This window comes from Panthera onca, chromosome C2 (genome assembly GCF_046562875.1).
Source record: "Panthera onca isolate mPanOnc1 chromosome C2, mPanOnc1 haplotype 2, whole genome shotgun sequence".
Taxonomy (NCBI): Eukaryota; Metazoa; Chordata; class Mammalia; order Carnivora; family Felidae; genus Panthera; species Panthera onca.
In genome coordinates, this window is record NC_138347.1 from 10,869,334 (window position 1) to 10,892,795 (window position 23,462).

The 23,462-nt window shown below is 51.0% G+C and overlaps 1 protein-coding gene and 1 long non-coding RNA gene across 2 annotated transcripts; one reads left to right on the forward strand and one right to left on the reverse strand.

Annotated features, from left to right (window-relative positions):
* Positions 1-888: 888 nt before the first annotated feature.
* Positions 889-4,397, reverse strand: LOC144617391 (uncharacterized). The gene is made up of 2 exons (XR_013557833.2): positions 4,309-4,397; positions 889-2,012 (listed from the first exon to the last, which is right to left on the reverse strand). It is a non-coding gene; the product is annotated as an uncharacterized LOC144617391 (long non-coding RNA).
* A 132-nt stretch (positions 4,398-4,529) lies between these two features.
* KCNE1 (potassium voltage-gated channel subfamily E regulatory subunit 1) lies at positions 4,530-15,854 on the forward strand. Its single transcript, XM_060640445.3, has 2 exons — positions 4,530-4,635; positions 12,503-15,854. Exon 2 carries the CDS (start codon positions 12,554-12,556, stop codon positions 12,941-12,943), a length of 390 nt encoding a protein of 129 aa, XP_060496428.1. The 5' UTR covers positions 4,530-4,635; positions 12,503-12,553; the 3' UTR covers positions 12,944-15,854.
* The last annotated feature ends 7,608 nt before the right edge of the window (positions 15,855-23,462 follow it).

Here is a 23,462-nt window from a genome sequence, read left to right on the forward strand (position 1 = left end):
AGCAAGGTGAAGGCTGGGAAAGGCAAGGGCAGCTGTGAGGCCCGAATCGGTGGGTCTGTAACTGGTACATCATCTTCCTTAGGTGACTCCGGGATGCCAAGAAGGAGGACTGATGCTCCCAGGACCTGAGCAGAGGCAGCTGAAATGACTGTTTTTGTGGACAGTCTTGCTGTCCAGCAGTCCAGCCACACTTGGCATACAGGGGAGACCCACGGAATCAGTACCACGGGGTCGAGTTTGATCCACGGAAAAGAGAGTCCTTGCCCTGTGGCTCCTCATACGGCAGCCGCGAGCCTACCACACCAGGGGGCCCTAAGTCTCCTGAGCTGTAAGCAAAGTGTTGCACATGCGTGCATTTGGAGGGATGGGAGGAAAGCCATAGATTCCCGAGAAGATTCCTGAAAAATTAGGAAGCGCTGCTCTAAAAGGATAAACAAAACCTCCGTCTCCAACTTGGCACCTGCAACACAACAAATTAGCAAGGCCAAAGCAAGGGAGGACCTGAGTTCCCAGGAATGCAAAGGGAAGGAACAGCCAGGTGAGGGGGCTTTGTCCCGGAAGGGAAAGGCCTAGAACAGGAGCGACAGACTCAATCCCTACAGACAGGCAGGGTCAGTGGGTCCTGCTGATTGTGCAATGGTAGGGCGTGTGGCAAATTCTCTAGCGTGTATTTTTGTGGAAAATGACGCTCCTGTCACTTGTCACCCTGCCAAAGGCGAGCATAAAGTTTCTAAGATCTAGAGTTGTATAGAGGAAGCCAGACATCTCAGTGTTTAGTAGGAGAGATCTCGATTTTTTTTTTAATTTTTTCTAACGTTTATTTCTTTTTGAGACAGAGAGAGACAGAGCATGAATGGGGGAGGGTCAGAGAGAGAGGGAGACACAGAATCCGAAGCAGGAGATCTCGATTTTTTAATCTTGGAAACAAACTCAAAGCCTAAGCAAACAAATTGACCCTATGCCAGGAGGCACAGAGCTGGCCCCTGGCCCCTTGGCCTAGACCTTTGCTGGAGATCTGGGGTTTAAAGATGTCCTGGGCCCACGTTGGAGGATGATCATCCACCTGGAGGCGGGAAAGGCGGGCTGTGCGCAGAGAATGGAGGTGCCTCGTTTGCTGGTCTGGAAGCTTGGGAGGGGGGGTGAGGCAGAGCAGTGGGAAGCGAGCTCACGGAGCTGGAATGGCTTATACACAGCTTGAGGGGGGTTTCTTTTCATCAGAACAAGAGCAATCCTCTAGGAGGGTTTAGGAGAATACCAGGAGACCTCAGCATTTGGGAAGGATGCCCCTTGTGTGCAGGACGCCCAGCCAAAGAGGAGCCCTGGGAGGAAACTGAGGCAGGCCTCCTACAACCAAGTGGATCAGATGGGGAGATTCTGGCCGAGGAAACGAGGCAGAAGGGATGAGGGCGCTGTGTGGCCGTCAGAGAAGACACGGACACGTGTGCCAGGCCACCTGCGTGCAGTGCCAACGGAGCTGCGGAGGGCAGTGGGGGGCGGCGCCCCAGGGGGCAGGCGGGGTGAGCCTCTCCTCTTCCATCACTCGACACCTCCTCATCTGTCACCAGCAGGGCAGAATGAGGACTTCCGTGTCCTTCCTCCTCTTTGTCCTTCCCGTGGCAAATGCAACGGAGCATGTGACTGCGCCCAGGATATGCTCTGTTGTTACTCAAGAAAGGTTGTTTGCTTTACAGCTGTGTTTCTCACTGAGAAATGAGAGTTTCCCGTGGGAGGGTAAAGCCATGGGGGAGAGGGGAGGACAGGCAAGAAGAAGGAGGGGTCACGGGGCAGGGCATGTCCTCAGGCTAATCCAGAGGCATCTGGACGCCGACCGAAGGGCAGCCGGAGGGAACAGCAATGAACCGTCCACAGATCTTGGTCCACAGTCCATGAAACACCCCGGGTGGGTTACACTGAAGATCAGTCCCTTCGGAGGGCAGAGCCTTTCCCTCCCCAGAGCAAGGTTAGAAACAGAAGCACGACATCCACATTGCAAATGAAGATATGAGATTTCCCTAAAAAAAAAAGAATGAAAAGTGGCCGGAGCTCTGACTTCCGATGCCACCTGCCTCGAGGCGGGAACTCACAGAAGAGGAAGATAAACCCACTCAGAAGAGAAGGGGGCTACGTTTGCCACCCCTTTCCCGAGACCCAGTTCCCAACGAAGGGACCAAGAAGAGCACAGAAGGTGGGGGAGCCAGAGAGAGAAAGAGAAGAGAGGGAGAAATGACCCAAGGGCTTGATGGGCTGTAGCTCTATTGTTATGATTATTTTAAGTTCAGTCACACCTGCTCCTTGGGCAAAGGTGAGACTAAGAGGGCAAAAGAGGGAAGAGAAAGAGAAAAGAAGAAACCATTTCAAGTCACAAAGTGCCTTCTTTCTCATCTGTAATCATAATGCATCATTAAAAATAAATGACAAAAACAGTATCGTCGTGATCCAACAATCCATCACATGTGGTCCGGGGAGAACCAGGAAGAGAGGTATGAAGACCGCCACTCCCATACGTATCACCTTTTGCAAACGCTGACATACACGGTGTCTCCACAATAAAGGGGTGACAGGCGGCAGGCATTGTCCCCCACCGTCCGGGGAGATAGTAACGTCACGGCTGGTGGGGGGCACGCCACGCACAGTTACCCGGCCCGTGAGTTGACACTGAAGGGGCTCTACATAAATTTGGCAGATAAACATTTTTGCTTCGACCCATAACCCATTTCCCCCCTAGTGGAGTCCTTTTTTGGACAGGTGGGCAAAAAGAGACCACCTCCATGCAGCCTGACCTTGAGCACGGTGAACCTAGGGACTTTCCAGATACAGTGTATGTATTTTTTCCCCTAAATATTAAAGAATAAAGAGTTATTGCCCCCCCCCAAAAAAAGGAAAACACAGAATAGTGTAAATAAGAAAACAGATCGCACATAAGCCCACCATTTACAGACAATATTGACATTGTGGTGTGTTTTTTCAGTCTTCAAATAACGCATAGCATCCCGTGTGTGCAATTTAGAGCCTCGTTATTTCTCACTTAACATTACAATAGAAGGATCCCTCGTGTTGTTACCAACTATTTGTAAACATTGTCTTGATGACCGCATGTAATATTCCGGTATGGAGAAGAATACCCATAGGTGCCACCCTTAACCACTTTTTTTATTATTTTATTAAAAAAAATTTTTTTTAATGTTTACTTATTTTGAGAGAGAGAGAGACGGGAGTGTGAGCGGGGGAGGGGCAGAGAGAGAGGGAGACACAGAATCTGAAGCAGGCTCCAGGCTCTGAGCTGTCAGCACTGAGTCCCACTGGGGCATTAATTCACAGACCACGAGATCATGGCCTGGGCCGAAATCCCACTAACCGACTGAGCCACCCAGGCGCCCCATCTTTAACCACTTTTATATTTTGAGACCTTCAGATTCTAGTTACTGCAAGTAAAACTCAAAGAACCTTTCTATGCATAAAGCTTTTCTAAGCTTCATCCATTATCCCTCCCCACAGAACAGATTTCACACAGTACAATTACACATCGAGGCTGAGGACATTTTAGGGCTTTCCAGAGTGTCTGATGAGGGTTCGTACTGGTGCCCCTGGAGCCTGGAGGTGCCTGCTCGGCCTTGGCCGGCTGAGCTGAGCCGTGGAGTGTCTGTCACATGGGGTGGACCCTTCCCAGAGCTTCCTCCCCGGGAGAGGACGGGGGCCAAGGCCTAAGGAGAGGGAAAGAGGCAGACCAAGCAGAGGGAGCGTCTTCTGGCTCTAGGTCAGGAACCTTCTTTCTCTGTTACCTGCCTGCAGACCTTGAGCCAGGACCTTACCCCCACCCCGGGGCTCTAGCAGGACTGGGAATAGCCCAGTCTCATTCTCGCCTCCCAAACCTGAGCAGCTGCTGGGAAGTTGCTGGCAGGTCACTCGGCGGGTGTGCGGTTTGCCCCTCGTGGCCGGTCCCACCGCCCCCAGGACTTTGGAGAGCCAGGGCCAAAGCGTGCGTGGGTGGCTCCGGCGACCGACTCCCGCGGGCGGGGACCGCACCTGTGCTCCACAGCTGCCCCTCCAGCTCGGGGCTGGACACCCCGTCAGTAGGCGCTCGATACATCTGCCGAAGAGATGCGCGGCCAGAGCTGGGGTGCGGGATGCGGTGAAAAGGAGTCTGCGGGGCTTGGAGCGTCTTTAAGTTACTGTTTGGAGCTGTTGGAAGGGATGTGGCGCTGGGCCCAGGGTGGTGGCGGCGGTGGGGGTGGGGGTGGGGTGGGCTGGGGGGGGGGGGGATTCCCGGAATGCCCTTCTCTTGGCCTTAGCCCCTTCTCGCCTGCCAACCTCAAACTCCTGCAGGAAGGTAGAGCTGGCTGGCCGGCTGGCAATTGTAGTAACAGCGACTTTCTGCCGGCGCTGAGCCCACCGGCGCCATCCAAGGGGATCGCAGGCTGCGGAGGGCAGAAGGGGCCGGGATCTGGCCTGGGGTCGGCCGGGGGCCGGGGAGGGGACGCGCGGGCACGGGGCGGGGCGCCCGCCGGCTCCGGGAGGCCCCGCCCGCCAGCGCGGTGCACTTGCCCCGGAGGGCGCCGCCTCGGGCTCGGCTGTCGGTGTCCTGCGCGCGGCCGGCGGACCCGCAGCGCACCCGGCCGCCTGGACGCGCCAGACCCGGTAAGTCCACTCTCCCGCCTCCCGGCTCCTCGCCCCGCGCGCCGGCGCCGCAATCGGGCGACCCGGACGGGGGCTCCAGGGCCCCGGTCTCAGCCGCAGGGCAGGAGGCGCCGCGACCCGCGTACTGCGGCGCGCGGCCCGCGCCCCCTCTCCGCTCTCGGCTCTGCCGGCTTCACTTAGAGGCGCACGCACAGAAAACGATCTCACCCGCCACTAACGACCACACTTCCCCATTTTTATTAAATCTCAGCCATTCTTGTAGAAAACTCGGCAAGTGCCTAAAAGCATCCAAAGAGAACTAAAGCCGCCCAAGATCCCAGTCCCCACTCTTTCGAAGACCTCCATCCAGCTCGGGCAATACTTACATATACACCCAGCCTCGGAGGGAACGTTAGAATTTTTTTGACCAGGAAGGGTCTTGGGCCTTGGCCTCTCCCTGGGGAAAAGGCATGGGGCAATCATTGTTGGTATCTGATCTTGATTGTAGTAATTGGGGGAAATGTGGAACTTCTGGAAGCAAGCTGCCTGCGGTGGTGTTTTGGATCTATCATCTGTTACATTGTCCCCTCCTGGATTAAAAAAAAATAGAATTTAATGTTTACTTATTTTGAGAGAGAGAGAGAGAGATTGTAAATTGGGGAGGGAGCGAGGGAGACGCAGAATCCCAAGCAGGCTCTAGGCTCTGAGCTGTCAGCACAGAGCTCGGAGCTGGGCTCGAACTCTCCAAGGGTGAGATCACGACCTGAGCTGAAGTTGGATGCTTAACTGACTGAGCCACCCAAGTGCCCCTTCCCACCTGGATTTTTTAAACTGCTATATGTAAGCTGTTTATTTCAAGTCCACGTTTAGGTTAAGAAGGAGCTTCTGGTTCCATTAATGAAGGTTCTGGCCAGTAGCCACCAGGGCCATTTATGTTCAGGCTGGTGGGGAACTTTGCTGTGGTCACACAGTTGTTTAAATTCATATGTGCCGAGTTGCCAGAAAGCACCTTGACTCTGATCTGTGGGTATCTAAGGAGGTGGCAAAAAACCTGCTTTCTGTAATCTATTTCATATACTCGCCAGAGGTGAGCTAAGGATGGGTCCAAGGAAGGCAGTCTACCTTTCGAGAATGTCCCCGGGATGTCTCGCTTTTGACAGGTTCTTAGCAAGTGGACTGTTTTGAAAATAAAGTACATCGTGAAGACATCAGAGGGACTCAGTCTTCTCATCTTAAGTCTCTGAAGGTAGAGCTGGTGGCTCAGGGCTTTCTGGTAGTTGAGTGGAACATTTATTCATTCATGCATTCATGCATGCATGCCTGCGTCCTATGAATATTTATTCTGCTCCTACCATATACCAGGTACTGTTCTAGTCCTTGAGATACATGCGGAAGATCACACGCAAACGCCCTTGTCCAATGCGTAGGCTTTGGCGGAGAAGACAAACAACAAGCAATGGACATAATAAATAAGAAAATGAGGGGCGCCTGGGTGGCGCAGTCGGTTAAGCGTCCGACTTCAGCTCAGGTCACGATCTCACGGTCCGTGAGTTCGAGCCCCGCGTCGGGCTCTGGGCTGATGGCTCGGAGCCTGGAGCCTGTTTCCGATTCTGTGTCTCCCTCTCTCTCTGCCCCTCTCCCGTTCATGCTCTGTCTCTCTCTGTCCCAAAAATAAATAAAAAAACGTTGAAAAAACAAATAAATAAAAAAAATAAATAAGAAAATGATGTTGTATTTTATGTACAATTAATTAAAATTTTAATTTTAATTGTACATTTTACAATGTACTTTAAATGTACAATGTACATTTTTAAATTAATTTAAATTGTACGATTTAATTAAAATATTAAATTTTAATATACAAAATAAATAATACTAATGATATAAATATAAATAAAAATAGCTTACATTTTATTATATGAAAACATACTGAAAAAAAACATGCTCTATTGAAAGAGGTTTTCATTTGGCGACCCACCCAATTTCTTTCAAGAGTATTTATTATTCCTTGTTGGTTATTTGCACTTGCAATCACATTGTAGTTGTAACGAACCTAATACTTTGCATTCATATTTAATCCAGCAATCTCTTATTGAGCCATTCTGGGTGCTGGAGTGGGGACAAGGTGAGCAAGATAGTCTCTGACCTTCCTGAGCTTCTGGAAGGAAATGCCCAGACAAATATACAAATTGCTACAATACCAATTAGAATATGAGTCATATAGACAAGGCGCCATGTGGTTAAAGGAGGGGACATCTGAATGGGGTGTTGACACCCAGGTTGGTATAGGAGGAGGCATTTGGAGGGCCAGTAGAATTTTGACAAGGAAATATGGCGGTCACGGATCTCTTGCCGAGAGAGCAGCAGAAGTTAGAGGTAGGAAAGTTGTGGGTTTGTTCCATATCTCACAGAATCCTGTGGTGTAGTCAGGGGAGATTCCATTATGTCCAGTTTTCGGATAAGAATACTGAGGCTCCTGATTTTTTTTTTTTTTTTTTTTTTTTAATTTGCTGAAGGTGATAACCCACCTGCCTTCCTTCTGACTTCAGCAGCCCTCCAGAGTCTGGGAATCCTGCCGTCCATTCTCCACACCAAAATGCTCGTCCGTTTCCCCATATTATGTTGGGCTGGGTCCCTCTCACCAGCTCACTGGTTCATATTCCCATCCTGGAAGGGTCTGGGGGCCCCTGTTGGCTTCTTTTCTGCTCAGGGATAAATATGCCTCCAGAATTTAGACACAGTGTTGAGATAAAGATGAAAATAATTGATAGTTGCTTCCAGGGAAAACATGCTTGCAGAGTTCTGGAATCAGTAAGATCATATGCACCAAAATTAGGTTAATTCATGATCAGTTTTACCCTCATTCTGCTTCCTGATGCAAATGAAGGCCAGTGAGGATTTCAAGACTGGATGCTCTTTGAGGAAATGCTGAAGGAATGCTGTTAAGACCATAGGAATGTTATCCTTGCTCTACCCCCATAAGGAAAGTAAGGGCCCAGGGGAACCCTGTGTTTTATCTAGGACTGAGTCAGGGCTGGAACTCAGATCTTCGAGCTCTCACTCAGACACTCCCTACTCCCCCCAGCATCTGTCCCTCTCGGCAAAAGTGTGGCTGGAGTGGGCCACAGAAGCCTTGGTTGCTCAGTAAACGCTTAAGAGAGAATGAAATGTGGCAATGCTAGGAAATCTGTTCTGGAAGCTTCCAGGCTGTGTTATCAGTGCAGCCGGGCGACATAGCCAGGACCTGTGAGGGAAATGCAAAAGGGGTGATATGCTCCAGGCCAGCGTGACGTCACTCACTGCCCCCTTCTCCTCTGGGTGCAGCTGGGAGTCTCCCAGGATCCCAGGCTCGTGGAGACCCAGTTGGTCTCTACTGGCAGCTTTTAGCTCAGCTCAGCTGCCCAGAACCCCGTATCCTGAGTGATTTCCAGCAGATCAGCAGCTCTGGGTCTAAACTTTGAAGAAGAAAAAAATGCACTAACCTTGATTGGGAGCGGTGTCCCTGCTGCATGAAGATGCTCAAACCCAGGCTGAGGCAGACACTTCTAGAAACCCCCTCTTTCTGGGCCCAGGAAGGCCAATTCGAGAATGTCCAGCGTGGGGGCGCTTGGGTGGCTTAGTCGGTTAAGCATCCAACTGGTGATTTCAGCTCAGATCGTGAGTTCGAGCGTCATGTCTGACTTTGCGCTGACCGCACAGAACCTGCTTGGGATCCTCTCTCACTGCCCCTCACCCACTAGTGTGCTCTCTCTCTCTCTCTCTCTCTCTCAAAATAAATAAACTTAAAAAAATAAATAAAAAGAGAATGGGGGAGAATGTCCAGCATGGGCTAAGCATAAAACTGGCTGTGTTTGGAATTGGACCTCCCTGGTTCCTGCTGCTTCTGCCCCCCCCCCCCAGCCCCCTTGACACTGTGCAAGCTACAAACAGCTGTGGTTCACCCCAGGAGGGGAGGGGGTGTCCTGATGGCATATTTAGGTCACGAGCCTGTCCTCATTTGGGTAGCCCTGGTTTTACCTGATAAAAGTGCCCACGTCCTCCGCTCCTTTGACCTTAAATACAGAATCTATCTGTTCTCTGCAAAGTCCCGAGAACTCCTTTTTCTGTACTAATAAAATGGGAGTTCAGGGCCACAAGATTACATTTTAGGTGCATTTTTGATAAGAGACGTGACCTTGGGCAGGTCAGTTGAACTCTATGGAGCCTAGTTCCCTGTGAGTTAAGATTGCTGGCTTAGTTCTTCAAATCTGTTTGAGTCCAGTAACGTGAAACAGTGGCCACTGGGCAGTGCTTTGGCATGATAATAGAAGTGAACTTGGAGAATGGGACATAAACCCCCAGCTGACATGCAGATTGAGTTCATTTACACCATGCTGACTCTGAAGAGGACATTGCCAAACTCATTTTGAGACTCATTACACAGAACGCCGCGTGACCCAGCATGCAGGCCTTGGGGGCACCGAGGGCATTTCGCAAAAGCAGTACATTAAATTACGTGTAAAGTAAGACAAAGATTTCCCTTTAAAAATTCCGAGTCATTATTTGAAAGGCAGTTAATGAACTTGCCTTTCCTGGCCTGGCACAAGGCTCCGGCAGGCTCAGCATAATTGAAGGTGCCAGGGTGAGTCAGGTGGGAGGCAGCTGGGGTATAAAGGGAAGGCTTGAGAATTTCTCTCTGCAACTTCCGTTCACATTACATCAGGGACATAGGAGACCAAAAAAAAAAAAAAAAAAAGAAAATTTAAAAACCAAACGGGATTTGAAAATTATTGTATGAAAGCATGGTTTCTCTTCTTATAAAACTCTTCCTGGCACCTTGCAGTACCAATGATTGGTCAATTTCCTAAGGTCCCATAGCCCAGTGGGTCTCATGCTTGGCTACAAATTAGGATCACCTAGGAAGTTTTTCAAAGCCCCGATGCCAGAAAGGAACCACAAATAAGAACATCACAGTCTTTGGAGGGGGCAGGGGTGTCCATCAGTATTTTTTTTTTAAAGCTCTCCAGGTGATTCCAATAGGCTACCAAATGGGGGGGAGGGGGAGTCCCCAGATCAGCAGCATCAGCAGCACCTGTGAATTTGGAAATGCGAATTCTCAGGCTCCACCCCCACCCTTCTGGATTCAGAAACTCTGGGAGTGGAGCCCAGCACTCTGCGTTTTTAGGTGATTTTTTTTTTAACATCTTTTAAATGTTTAATTTTATTTTTGAGAGAGAGAGAGTGTGTGCACAAGCGGGGGAGGGACAGAGAGAGGAAGACAGAGGATCCAAAGAGAGCTGAGCTGTCAGCGCAGAGCCTGATGTGGGGCTCAAACTCACGAACCATGAGATCATGACCTGAGCCGAAATCGGACACTCAACTGACTGAGCCACCCAGGCACCCCAAGAGATCCCACAGCTGCAAATGTCAATGATGTTTCTCCCTGGTCCCAAAGGGAAAAAGACGGAGCAGGCCTAAGGAACCTGGCCAGGGTCGTGTGGCCAGATAGCAGCAGGGCCAGAATCCAAACCCGGAGTGGAGGCGTAATTCCAACGTCTGATCACTTTCTCCTCCGGCACTCATGCTCCTTGAGCCCGTGGGACCAAAGGGACTTAGCTAACGGTCCGAAGGCAGCTCGGGGGCATTCGTTAATTAGATACGCAGGTTATGGTTATGAAGAATCAGGGCCCACCCGCCAAGAGGTATTAAGAAGTTCATGGACAGCTCCCAAGCTGCTGTGTGCCAGGCACCAGGCCAGGAGGCTGCAGGGGACAAGGTGGGGGACAGAGATGATGACCATGGGTCAATCAGCAGGGAGCACACAGCCTTCAAGGGCATGGCACGCATCAGAGAAGGTTGAGCTGGACTGAGAAACATCACCAGGCATCACTTCGGAGCTTCATGGGCCAAGAAGGAGGATGCCTAGGCTGGAGATGTCCAAAGAGGTGATGATGTGTACGGGGCTTGGCCAGAGCATGGGGTCTGGGCAAGAGACAACAGAGGAGCAAGAGAAGGGGGCAGGAGCCCTCGCATTTGGGCTCTATATGCTGAAAATGGAGTGTTTTGCCCCGAAGGTCAGAAGGAGCTCAGGGGGGCCTTTGAGCCGGAACGACAGGTTCTGGGGTGGGTACACGGCCACTCGGCTCACTGAGGCACGGAGCAGGAGGCGTGAGGGAGGTGGAGGGCCGTGGGGATGGCCGAGGGTAAATAAATCCCTGGCAGGTCATTGGACACCCAGCTCTGGTGCCCAGAAGGGCAGCTGGGGTCATGGCCACACGGGTGAACCAGAAGGGGCAGGTGTAACCACGCAGGGGGTGGGCAGAGTGAGAAGAAAGGAGGGCCAACTAAAGAATTCTGGGGTGTACCGACAGGCCAGGCATCGGTGGAGGGAGAGGGGCCTAGATGCCTCTAGGTGAGGCATCGTCCCCTAGGGCCGGGCTCAGAAGTTTTGAAATTAAGCCAATCCTAAAAAGGAGCTCTAGGTTGACCAGTGTCCTAAGCAAGACGATATGTGATATCGCAGTCCCCATCGCAGGTGGGAGAGGCGGAGCCCCCCACCCCCGTCCCCCACCTTGCACTTTGGAATTTCTCTTTCCACAGTGTTTCTGACCAGAAACTGTGTACGAATGAAACCCGTTCAGTTTACCAGTGACCGTAAGGTGCGGTGTCTGAAGCGTGAACCCCCTGACAGGATCCCAGCGCTACTTGGCAAAAGCTTTCACAAGCCCCAGGCCTGCTACACGGGTTTGCGGGGATAGTGACATCCAGATTAAAATGATGGGGAAACTGTCCCTTTCTGCGTGGCCGGTGCCAGTCACTCGGCAGAGGGCAGCGGGCAGGGAGGGGGCAAACACAGCACAGGGAGGGGAGTTCTAGGTCAGGCTTTCCATCCACATGCTGTTCCATGCTGGAACAGACCACCCCCTTGCCCGTTACCTCCTAGGACGTCTGAGAGCACAGCAGTCTGACTAGCACGAACCACCAGGCGCCAGATATACGAAATGTGGGCTTTTTCCAGGTCCATAGGAGGACAAGGGTATTTGTTTGTTTCCCCTTTGCTTATGCAGTTAGAGGCCACAGCAGCATCCAGTTCTGGGGGAGCAGGCAGAGAAAAGAAGTGGGTGTGGGCCGTGGGTACCGTGCAACCGTCGGAAGTAAAGGAGTGCAGACACGCCTCACCACCTGAGTGGCCATAAAGTCACGGTGGGGAGAGGAAGAGGAAGGAGGGGCAGCTATGTACCCCAACAGCACGTCTGTATGTCTTCGGCCGGGCTGCCGTAACAAAATCCCACAGACGGGGGGCTGAAACTACAGACACACATTTTCTCACAGCTTGGGAGGCTGTAAGTCCAAGATCGAGGTTCCGGAAGGGTTTGGTTCCTTGTGTGAGCTCTCTTCCTAGCTTGTAGCCAGCTGCCTTCTCCCAGGGTCCTCACGTGGCTCGAGAGAGATTTCTCTCTTATTATAAGGCTATAGTCCTATCAGGTTAGGGCCCACCCGTATGACCTCATTTAACCTTGATTACCTCCTGCAGACCCCGTCGCCTGGTGCAGTCACGGTTGGGGGTTAGGGCTTCCACACGTGAACTGGGAGACACAATTCGGTCTACAGCACATAACCTCAAATATACACACACTACACAACGTGTAGAGTGGAGGAACCCCCCCCACCCGGTGGTCGCCTCGGAGGGGGGTGGGGGTGGTGAGTGGAAATAAGACGGAATCAAGTGACCAACTGATCAAGCGAGAGAGGGGTGTGTGCAGATTCAAGGAGGCACATGCCATGGACTGAGGGGTACGTTGGGGCGCCCGTCTCCCCTGAGATTTCGAAAACCGTGCGCGCGTGTGCGCGCGTGCGCGGGTTCGGGCCGGCACATGCTTGCTGATTTCACACTGCACTTTTCTCTTAGAAAGTTTTCTCGGGAAGTTGGAGCTCCCGCAGTGGAAACTCGAAGCCCAGCATGATTCTGCCCAACACCACGGCCACGACGCCCTTTCTGAACGCGCTGTGGCAGGGGACGGCTCTCCAGGGCGGCAACACGTCAGGCCTGGCCCGCAGGTCGCCTGGCAGTGACGACAGCCAGCTGGAGGCACTCTATATCCTCATGGTGCTCGGCTTCTTCGGCTTCTTCACCCTGGGCATCATGCTGAGTTACATCCGCTCCAAGAAGCTGGAGCACTCCCACGACCCGTTCAACGTGTACATCGAGTCCGACACCTGGCAGGAGAAGGACAAGGCGTACCTCCAGGCCCGGGTTCTGGAGAGCTACAAGGCGTGTTACGTCATTGAAAACCAGCTGGCCGTAGAGCGGCCCAACGCACACCTTCCCGAGATAAAACCTCTGTCATGACCCCGCAGTTGGCTAAAACTGGACAGATCCCATTTGACAATCTGATCTTTCTAATCATGTACCTTTTGTATTCTTTGTCGGACGGATGTAATTGGGTTTTTTTTTTTGCTGTTGTAAGGGGTGGATTCGTAACACCATTTCTCTAAAATCACATTCCTCCTGTAGGGGACCTCCAGCTATTCCCCAGTGCCTGACCCTGCCTTGTTAGTTTTAGCAGAATCCCTAAGATCATGGCCTCTGAGATACTTCCCAGACTCCCTTGCAGCGAGCAAGGTCACGGGATGAAGTTCTGGCCAGTAGAAGTGGGAGCGGTTCTAGAAAAGGAAGGGGTGTGTCGTCCACTCCCCTCCCCCTCTTCCCAGTGGCTGGGACGTGGAAGAGGTAGTGAACCAGCTTTGACTCCGTCCAGAAGGACACCATTGGGCGCCTGGGTGGCTCAGTCGGTTAAGCATCCAGCTTCAGCTCAGGTCACGATCTCACTGTTCTCTGGTTCAAGCCCCACGTCGAGCTCCGTGCCGACAGCTCAGAGCCTTGAACCTGCTTCGGATACTGTGTCTCCCTCCCTCTCTAAAATAAGCATTAAAAATTTTTTTTTTTTTTTTTTAAAGAAAAGGACAGCATCCTTGCAGGTGACAGAGCAGTAAGAGTCTGGGTCGCTGGGCCTGCCCTTGTTAGGACAAAACCACTCTGCCCTTATCACCTCTGCCTTCACCAGGGAGGCTCTGGCCTCCTCCTCCTTCCTCCTCCTGCACCTCCCTTACCCCCACCCTTCACACATACCCCCCCCCAAACACACACACACACTCACACCCACGGAGGCACACACGTACACACAGAGAAGCTCTCCCCCTCCCCCAACGCGGACCCTTCCTACTCTCCTATCCCCATCTCAGAGGAGCTCACGTCCTCCAGGACTGAGATGCCAGAAAAAAATTTCCACTTCCGCATGTGTACCAAGGGGAACGTGCTCAGTTATCACGGCCGGAGGGAGGGACGCATCCGCCAACCCCAGAACCCAGGAGAAGGCGTGGGCTTGGGCAAGTGGCAGCACCTGGGGTCAAGGCAGCGGGGCCTTTTGAGGTTGAACTGTGTCCCCCCCCTCAAAAGACGTGTTCAAATCCTAACCCTGGTACCTGTGAATGTGACCTGACTTGGAAATAGGGTCTTTGCAGATGCCACCAGGTTAAGATGAGGTCCCTGGGGTGGGCCGACATCCGATATGACTGATGTTCTCAGAAGATGTGGGCAATTAGGTCACGGCCACATGGGGAGAAGCCTCGTCAAGACAGGCAAAGACTGAGTGTCAGCGGGGAGCCAAAGAGTGCCGGGGATTGATGGCCAACACCAGACTGGGAGAGGCCAGGAGGGGCTCTCCCCTACTGGTTTCATGGAAGCTTGGCCCCACATGCACCATGATTTCAGACTTCTGGCCTCCAGACCTGTGGGACCAGGAGTTTGTTAGGTTTCATTTGGGCTCTGTCAGGGCAGCCACGGGAACTCGGGCAGTGCCTTTTCCCCCACCCCCAGACAGCAGCTTTCTTCTCCTCGCCTCCTGACAGGACAGAAGATTCTCTGGGAATCTTCCCTCACAGATGAGAGAGTGGGAAAGGGATTGTGGTGGAGGTGGATGGTGCCGGGGCCATTCATTGCTCGGGGCAGTAGAAGAAAGCCCCCTTGGTGTTACCTGACCTTCGAGAATCCCAGAGAACGAGTGCCTTGGTTTCAGCCTGCGTCTCCAGCGGTCGCCATAGCACGCTGCGACACGCTGAATGCTTGCCCACTCCTGGAAAAGGGTGGACTGTTGAAATGGACGCATTTTGCCCAACATCATCGTGGGGGCTCATGGGCTTCTGGAGGCCCTCTCACGACTGAGGGCGCCTAATGAACCCTGCGTGGGTTACCAGCTTCCGACAGACACAGATTGCCCGCAGGGAAGGCAGGCAGGCCGGGGGTGCACCTTTGGAGGGGGACCCAGAGGGCACTCTGACCGGCGATGTGATCAGTGATGTGATCAGAGCCGGCGTAGCAACTGGAACCCCAGGCACACAGCTGGTTCTTAGCACCAGTCCACTGACCCCCCCACTGGGATTCCTGTGACTTTTAAGGCAGAGGGAGATCCCATGATCCTTAGTGCTCCCGGGCCTCGAGGGACCCGACGTTCAGCACCCTCCTCCACGCCCCTCAAACCTTTTATAAGCCACACATTTTCAAAGGCTTGTTATCATATTTCCCCCCGTTGTTGTTACATTTAAATTTTAGCTAACATACGGTGCAATATTGGTTTCAGGAGTAGAATTCAACCCATAGTTTGTTCTCCATCGTTAAGAGTCTCTTGTGGTTTGTTTCCCTCTCTTCTCCGCCCCCCACTCCTTCCCCATGTTTGTTAACATGCATAGAGCACTTGCCATGTCGGTTACTGTTCTGAGCTCTTTAGAAATGGAATCCCAGGGGCACCTGGGTGGCTCAGTCAGCTAAGCGTCCAACTTTGGCTCCGGTCATAATCCTGCGGTCTATGAGTTCAAGCCCCACGTTGGACTCTGTGCTGACAGCTCAGAGCCTGGAGCCTGCTTCGGATTCTGTGTCTCCCTCTTTCTCTGCCCCTCCCCCACTTGTGCTCGCGCTCTCTCTCTCTCTCTCTCTCTCTCTCTCCCCAAAATAAATAAACATTAAAAAAATTTAAGAAAGAAAGAAATGAAATCCCAGTACTTTATATGCAATATTGTATGTGTTTCCTGGCTAGGACAACATGCCTTAAAGGAATTAACAATTTCTTTTTAAAAATCAGTCTTTCGGGGCGCCTGGATGGCTCCGTTGGTTAAGCTTCTATCAAGCCCTACATATGCCTCTGCACTGACAGCACAGAGCCTGCTTGGGATTCTCGCTCTAAATAAATAAATAAACTTCAAAAAAACCCTAGTCTTTCATCATGATCTGTAGTGTGTGTTTTCTTAAGTTCATTATGACACCGTAGGAAGTGGATGTGGGTTCTTGGGGGGCTCTGATGAGGCAGCCCCAGGGGCTTGGGACTGAGGAAGTACGATTGCCTGCGGATAGTTAAGCTCCGCCGTGAACCCCTGATGCCTGCAGATAGAAAGCAAAGGGGGCAAGCCAGCCATCTGGGAGTGTGGACGCAGTCTTGATGGCCTTGTGGGGTTTTAGGAGAAGCTGGAGAGGTAGACATTTATGTGGAATCTCTTGATTTTTAAATATTGGCACCTAATTCCACTTTAAAAAAAAAATGTGTAAGCCAAACAGAAAATGACCTTGAGTTGAATTCTACCCAAAGACCACTGGTTTACAACGTCCGCTTTAAAGAGAAAAAATAGCTGCCAGCAGCCCCAGGCCACACTTGATAGAAAGCAGGGTCCGGGAGGGGCGCCTGCTTCTGAAAGGCTGGTGGCCTGGACCTGGTGAGAGAAGCAGGCGCAATCCCTGGAATCATGGGCCACTGAACCCATAGTCCCAGCCCCGTGGTGAGCCCCTGCCCCCGGCTGTCTCCCTCTGGCGCCATGGGGACATCCATTCATCAGACTCTCCCATCAGATGTCAGGCCCTCACTCTGTCACTCTGTCGCTCTGTCACTGTGTCCCTCTGTCACCGTACCTTACAACTCTGATGTTGCTCTCAGACTCTTGGAGCTGGTTGTGGGGATCCAGCCTGCAGAGGTGGCCCCACTCCATGTGCAGACAAATCAGGCTTCTGAGCCTTTTTCAAGACAGGGCTGACCATGGAAGCGGGGGGGGGGGGGGGGGGCTTTAAAACTTCTCCAGTGTTGACAGGCCGTGTGCAATTCATTGGACTGTTGTCCCTTGAAGAGTTAGCTCCAAGAAGGTCAACTAGACCTCAGGGAGGTTCAAGGACACACCCAAGGTCATTGGTTGCTTAGAGGAGGAAGCCCGCAGGAGCTCTGTGTCCCTCCTCCAGCTGCTTTACCAGGCTCCTAGAGGCCTTGAGGTGGGAAAGATAATCGCTGCGGTGGGGAAGGTGGGGACCGTGAATTTACTGATTTTATTCTTCTGGAGCACTTTTAAAAATAGTATATCATTTAGAAACATCAGACAATTTACACTCAAAAAGGATCCACTGCTTCTGATTCTGTGTCTCCTTCATTCTCTGCCCCTCTCCCGCTCACACTCTCTCTCTCAAAAAATAAACATTAAAAAATTTTTTAAAAAATAAAGGGGTGGGGGGTGCCTGGGTGGCTCAGTCGGTTGAGCGTCCAACTTCAGCTCAGGTCACGATCTCACGGTTCGTGAGTTCGAGCCCCGCGTCAGGCTCTGGGCTGATGGCTCAGAGCCTGGAGCCTGCTTCCGATTCTGTGTCTCCCTCTCTCTCTGCCCCTCCCCATTCATGCTCTGTCTCTCTCTCTGTCTCAAAAATAAATAAACATTAAAAAAAAAAAATTAAAAAAAAAAAAGGGGGGGACGCCTGGGGTGGGGCTCAGTCAGTTAAGCGTCCCACTTTGGCTCGGGTCATGATCTCACAGTTTATGGGTTCGAGCCCCTTGTCGGGCTGTGCTGACAGCTGGGAGCCTAGAGCCTCCTTCAAATTGTGTGTCTCCCTCTCTCTCGGCCCCTCCCCTGCTCACACTCTCTCTCTCTCTCAAAAAATAAACATTAAAAAAAAAGGGGAGGGGATCCAAATACCATCTGCACTGTATACCCAGAGGTCTGCTTAGAAAGACAAAACATGACCCAGCCTATCAGCCAAGGCTTTAAAAAAAAAAAAAAAAAAAAGGCAAACCAAGCCAAAAGGAAGGCAAGCTGCAAAATATGAGAATATCGTTTGAAATCTTGCCTTTGCACCAGCGCTGAACTTCAGTCTCCCCTCAGGACGCTGCCCCACTCTAACAAGAGTTAGAAATAAGCCGACAGGCAGAGAAAACTGCTGTGGATTCCATAACCTTCGAATTCCCAGGCAAGGCTGGACGGAGTCCCGGCTAACGCAATGCGTGTGGCCTCCTAGGCTACACCCTATCTTAAATCCACATCAGTAGATGACTTCCCTGTGGGCACAAAGGAGAGGTAAATACTCAATCAGGCGGAGGGAGACAACCGAAGGCTCTAAGGACTTGCAGACAAAAGAAATGCACAGAAGGCTGTGAATGGATCGATTAAGTGGTGGTAAATTCCTTAAGGAAGCCGACTGGCTGGACGCCTGAAACAAATCTAAATACAAACCCGAGTCTGGAGATTGGGAACAACTGGTCCCTCAGGTTCCCCCGGGTGCGTCTGCATGAGGTCAGCAAAGCGGGAGCCAGTGATCAAGACCTCCGAAAATACTGGGCGCTGTCTGCCAGACGTGGCCAGTGAAGGCACTGCGGGCGCGGTTGCCCCCTGGCGGTCACGTTGAGGATAATTCTTAATGCATGGGGAGCCCTGAGCACGCGGGGGGCCAGGTGGCGTTTGCTTGGGGCTGGGTGAGGTGCTCGGAACCCGCTGTAGACCCTCTGGGCAGGCTGAACCTCCATTCGCTTGTCCAGTTCCGCGAGACGGGGCTCACCGTGGGCACCATTATGAAACAAGAAGAAGAAAGCCTGGAAGGGGGCCCCTGGGTGGCTCAGTCGGTTAAGGGTTCAACTTCGGTTCCGGTCATGATCTCCCAGTTGGTGAGTTCGAGCCCCGACGTGGGGCTCTGTGCCGACAGCCCGGAGCCTGGAGCCTGCTTCAGATTCTGTGTCTCCCTCTCTCTCTCTGCCTCTCCCCCAGCTTGCTCTCTGTCTCTCTCAAAAATAAGAAGCATTAAAAAAAAAAAAATTAAAAAAAAAAAAAAAAAGCCTGGAAAGAGAGAAGCAGTCTCCAGGATGTGTCTCCTGAGGCACCTTCTCGGGAACAGGGGGCCCCGAGGGCTCAGACGTCTTGGGAAGTCGCTAGGACCCCTTCTCCTTTCTGTTGTGCTGGAATCTGCTCAATCCCCCTCCCCATTTCCAGAACGAACTCTTTATCATCCTTTGGAAAATGGTGTCTAAGCCCCTTTCAGTTCCAGGCCTGTGACCACTGTGCTTCGCGTGGAGAAAGGACTGCACACCTGGGTCACCTCAGAGCGCCTCTGGTGTTGATCACCTCCTCCCCCCCAAGCCCAGTGGTGAGGGAGGGGTTCCTGTCCCAGGGATGGCGGGGGATGGCGACACTGGGCAGACGAGACCAACAGCAGGCTCTCCGCCTCATTCACTGGCAGTCAGAGGGAGGGGGACGCCGCAGGCCACGCAGGGGCCACACGAGGGTCACACTCAGGACCAGAGTGAACAAACAGGGCTGTGAGAGGCGGGCTCTATAGCAGCAAGAGGGTGAGGTGGCCCGGGTCCCACGGGAGGGTGTGACGGGCTTGTCTGAAGAATTCCACGAGCCGGGCGGGAACTGGAACCCCGCGCTCAGGGGTCAGCAGGCCCTGAGCTTCTGTGTGACGAGGAGGGGTGTTTGGCTGGGGGACCTTCTCCACAGGAGCCGAGTGGGGAGAGGAACCTGCGAGGAGACCACTCCCAGCCTCCAACGGCACCCGGGGTCAGGGAAGCTCATAATTTTGGGCCTTGCCCCACGGTTGGGATGTCCAGGCAGGGTGTGCACTGAGTCGGGCGCTGGGCTATGGGGCCAAGTGAAGGTGGAACCCAGCCCCTGCTCCTTCAGCCAAGTTCAGGGCTCTTGAGTGGGGCTGTGGCTCCTGACAGAAGGGGTGCCTTTCTCCAGCTGGCTCAAAGGACCCTATGGACTTGCAGGGCCGTGACCAGCGTTGACTCTCATTTCCTGTGTACCTTGCACACCCATCACCGAGTGTGGACTTACAGTTTCCAAGGTACGCTGTTGGTGGGAGGGAATGCAGGGGGCTAGCAGGGTGGGTTCACTGCCCGCACCCCCTCCCCGTGGGTCAGGAAGGCTTCCCCCAGGAGGACGGAGGGGGCTCTGAGGTGATTCGGCAGCAAAAGGCCTTATAAAGCAGCCTAAAGAATGGAGAATATGCCTGCTTTCAGGAAAAGCCTGGAGACCCATAGGAAAGAACCCAGTTTTCCAGGCTGCTTTTTATAAAAAAATTTCTAATGTTTATTTAGTTTTGACAGAGAGAGAGAGAGAGAGAGAGAACGAACAGGGCAGGAGCAGAGAGAGAGGGAGACACAGAATCCAAAGCAGGCTCCAGGCTCTGAGCTGTCAGCATAAAGCCCGATGGCAGGGCTTAAACTCACAAGCCGTGAGATCATGACCTGAGCCCAAGTTGGACACTTAACCAACTGAGTCACCCAGGCACCCCTCCAGGGGTGGCTTAAAAACCACCCCTGCTTTTTAAACCCAAATATCACACTGCCAACAAAGTAGAACATCGTTGGGTTTTGAAGACATGGACGAACACTCTAGATCAGAGTTTGGCCAACGATGGCCCGCAGGCCAAACCTGGCCTGCCACGTGTTTTTGGAAATAAACTTTTATCGGAAATAGCCACATTCATTTGCACATTATCTGAGGCTGCACTGGTGCTATAGAAACGGAGTTGAGTCCTTGTGACAGACATCACATGGTTCACAAATCCAAAAATATTGACTATCTGGCTCTTTAAAGAAAAAAAAAATGTACTGGCCCCCGTTCTAGAACCATCTTGAATATTTTAATGTGTGGCCACGCTTGGTAAACATGTGGCCCTGTGGATGCACATTCTGGAGGTGCAGCTACGGGAGTCACAGGAGAGAGACCGTGAGCTCTCTGAAGTCACACTGAGGCAGGTCCCGGCAGAACACCCCCCACGGATCTTCATAGGAGTTCTGTCTGTTAAGCATAGACTACCAGAATTTGGATTAAAAAAAAAAAAAAAGTTAGTAACTACGATTAGGCCTGGAATTATGCACTTTACAATTTTTTGAGTGCTTCTGTGTATTTGTAAAATCCATGTATCTATTGTGCTACCCCCATGTTTGTAGCAGCACTATCGACAATAGCCAAAGTATGGAAAGAGCCCACATGTCCATCGAGGGATGAACGGATAAAGAAGAGATGGTCTATATATACAATGGAGTATTACTCGGCAATCAAAAAGGATGAAATCTTGCCATTTGCAATGATGTGGGTGCAGCTAGAATGTATTATGCTAAGGGAAAGAAGTCAATCAGAGACAAATACCACGTGATTTTAGTCGTACGTGGAACTTACGAAACAAAATAGATGATCATGTGGGAGAGGGGTGAGGGAAGAGAAGAGAGGGAAACAAACCACAAGAGACTCCGAATGATAGAGAACAAATTGAGGCTTGATGGAGGGAGGTGGGGGTGGGGTGGGAGGTGGGTACCAAGGAGGGCACTAATTGTGATGGGTGTTGTATCTATTCAGGGACGAATCACTGAATTCTACTCCTAAAACCAATACTGCGCTGTACCAAAATTTAAGATAAATAAATGAACAAACAAACAAATAGATAAATATTTGGCTAAAACACATGCACAGAAACATGGCTGTCTTACCAGCACCCTCTATTGAAAACCTCTGGGCTGGACACCCAGGGAACCATCCGGGGCACATCTTCTGGTTGTCATAGCAGACATTGGCCACACAGGGGCAGAACACCCCTGGCTATTACATATCCCTGCCCAGCAAGAAACCAGGAGTCTCAGCCTCCTGGGGGCTCCCCCCTCCCCGGGGGGGCTTTTTTGGTTAACGTCAGGGCAACCCGGGTACAGTTTCCATACTTCCTTTGATTCTATTGTGAGGCAGGAAATCAGGGCGGAGAGGGAACTTTAGAGGATTGGATTTAAAATGTTTGAAAGCAAGAATTTCGGACCTGCTGGCATGGAAACGGCTGATTGCCAGCCAGGAGCTAATATGTTCGCTGCAAACTTCGTTCTTAAAACAATCGATTTGTCTTTTTAATAGGTAATCGACACATGGTAAAAAACAATAAACAAACAAACCATCAGAAAGGATACTTCTCAGAAGCAATAAAGGGATTCTTCGGTCTCCTTTCGGAGATATACTATATACATATGAGAATAACCAGCTTTTGTGTACAAATGGTATACAAGAGACACCAATCTGCATCGTGCTTACTTATTTATTTATTTTTCCTATTAGCAATATATTGAAGATTGTTCCTCATCAGTGCACGGATATCTACCCCCTCCCTTTGAATGCTTGAAGAGGATCCCATTGGATGGATTTCCACACTGTCTTGAAACAGACCTCTCTTGATGGACATTTGGAAGATGGCTTCCAATCTTCTGCTGTTACATGAGGTGATGAGTAGACTTGTATATATGCCCTGGAAATCCGCTCATACCTAAGTCCCCAAAACTCCTAGAAGGTGACTGAGCAGCCAGAGGGATGCATATTATACAATTTTAATCAGGCCAGTTATCCTCTAATGATGCCGGTAACTGACTTCTATGAGCTGTCACTATGTGTCAGGCACCATTCTGACTGCTTTAAAAAAAATTTTTTTTTTCAGTATTTATTTTTGAGAGAGAAAGAGACAGAGCGCGAGCCAGGGAGGGGCAGAGAGAGAGGGAGACACAGAATCCAACGCGGGCTCCAGGCTCTGAGCTGTCAGCACAGAGTCTGACATGGGCTCGAACCCATAAATTGGGAGATCATGACCAGAGCTGAAGTCAGATGCTGAACCAACGGGGCCACCCTGGCGCCCCCTGATTACCTTTTAAACTGTGGTAAAGGCACTGTGGATAAATCCAATTTATGGGAGATCTTTATTCATCTATTGTAGTAAATGAGATCTCTTTATAATTTCGATTTGCATTCACATCATTATTAGTGAGAATGAGCCTCTTTTTATCTGGTTAAAAGCCATTTGTACTTCTTTTTCTTTGTGACTACTTGTTTACATCTTTTGGCCCTTTCTGTTGAGTTGCTGACCTGTTTCTTAAGGCTAAAAGCCTTTGAGCATAAGAGACTGTTAAAAACTGAGAACAAACTGAGGGTTGATGGGGGGTGGGAGGGCGGGGAGGGTGGGTGATGGGCATGGAGGAGGGCACCTGTTGGGATGAGCACTGGGTGTTGTATGGAAACCAATTTGACAATAAATTTCATATATTAAAAAAAAAAAAGAAAATAGAAGTGAAAAAAAAATATTTAGTGTTATTTGTTTGGGACCCTGCTGTGTATTAAGCGTAGTGTGGACACGCATTTAAACGTATCAACACAGACTCATCATTTGAAAACAAAAATAAAAGCTAACCCGATTAAAAAAAAAAAAAAAGCCTTTGAATATTAAAATATTTGACACTCTATCACATGGGCTGCAAATGCTTCCCCTGGCTTATCATTTATCTCTTGACTCTGTTAAGAGTATTTTGTTTTGGCCCCAAAGAAAATTTTAATTCTTCTGTGGTCAGTTTTATCGGTCTTGTTTTTTTGCATTTTCTGACTTTTGTGTCCGAAAGACTGCCACAATCTGGAATTATAAAAATAACCCCCCCATGTTTGTGCTAGCACTTTTACGACTGTATTTTTAAAAATTATAACAGCTCCATCTGGAATTTATTTTGGTGTATTAAAGCAGAGATCCAAATTTACTCTTCCCCAGATGTCTACAC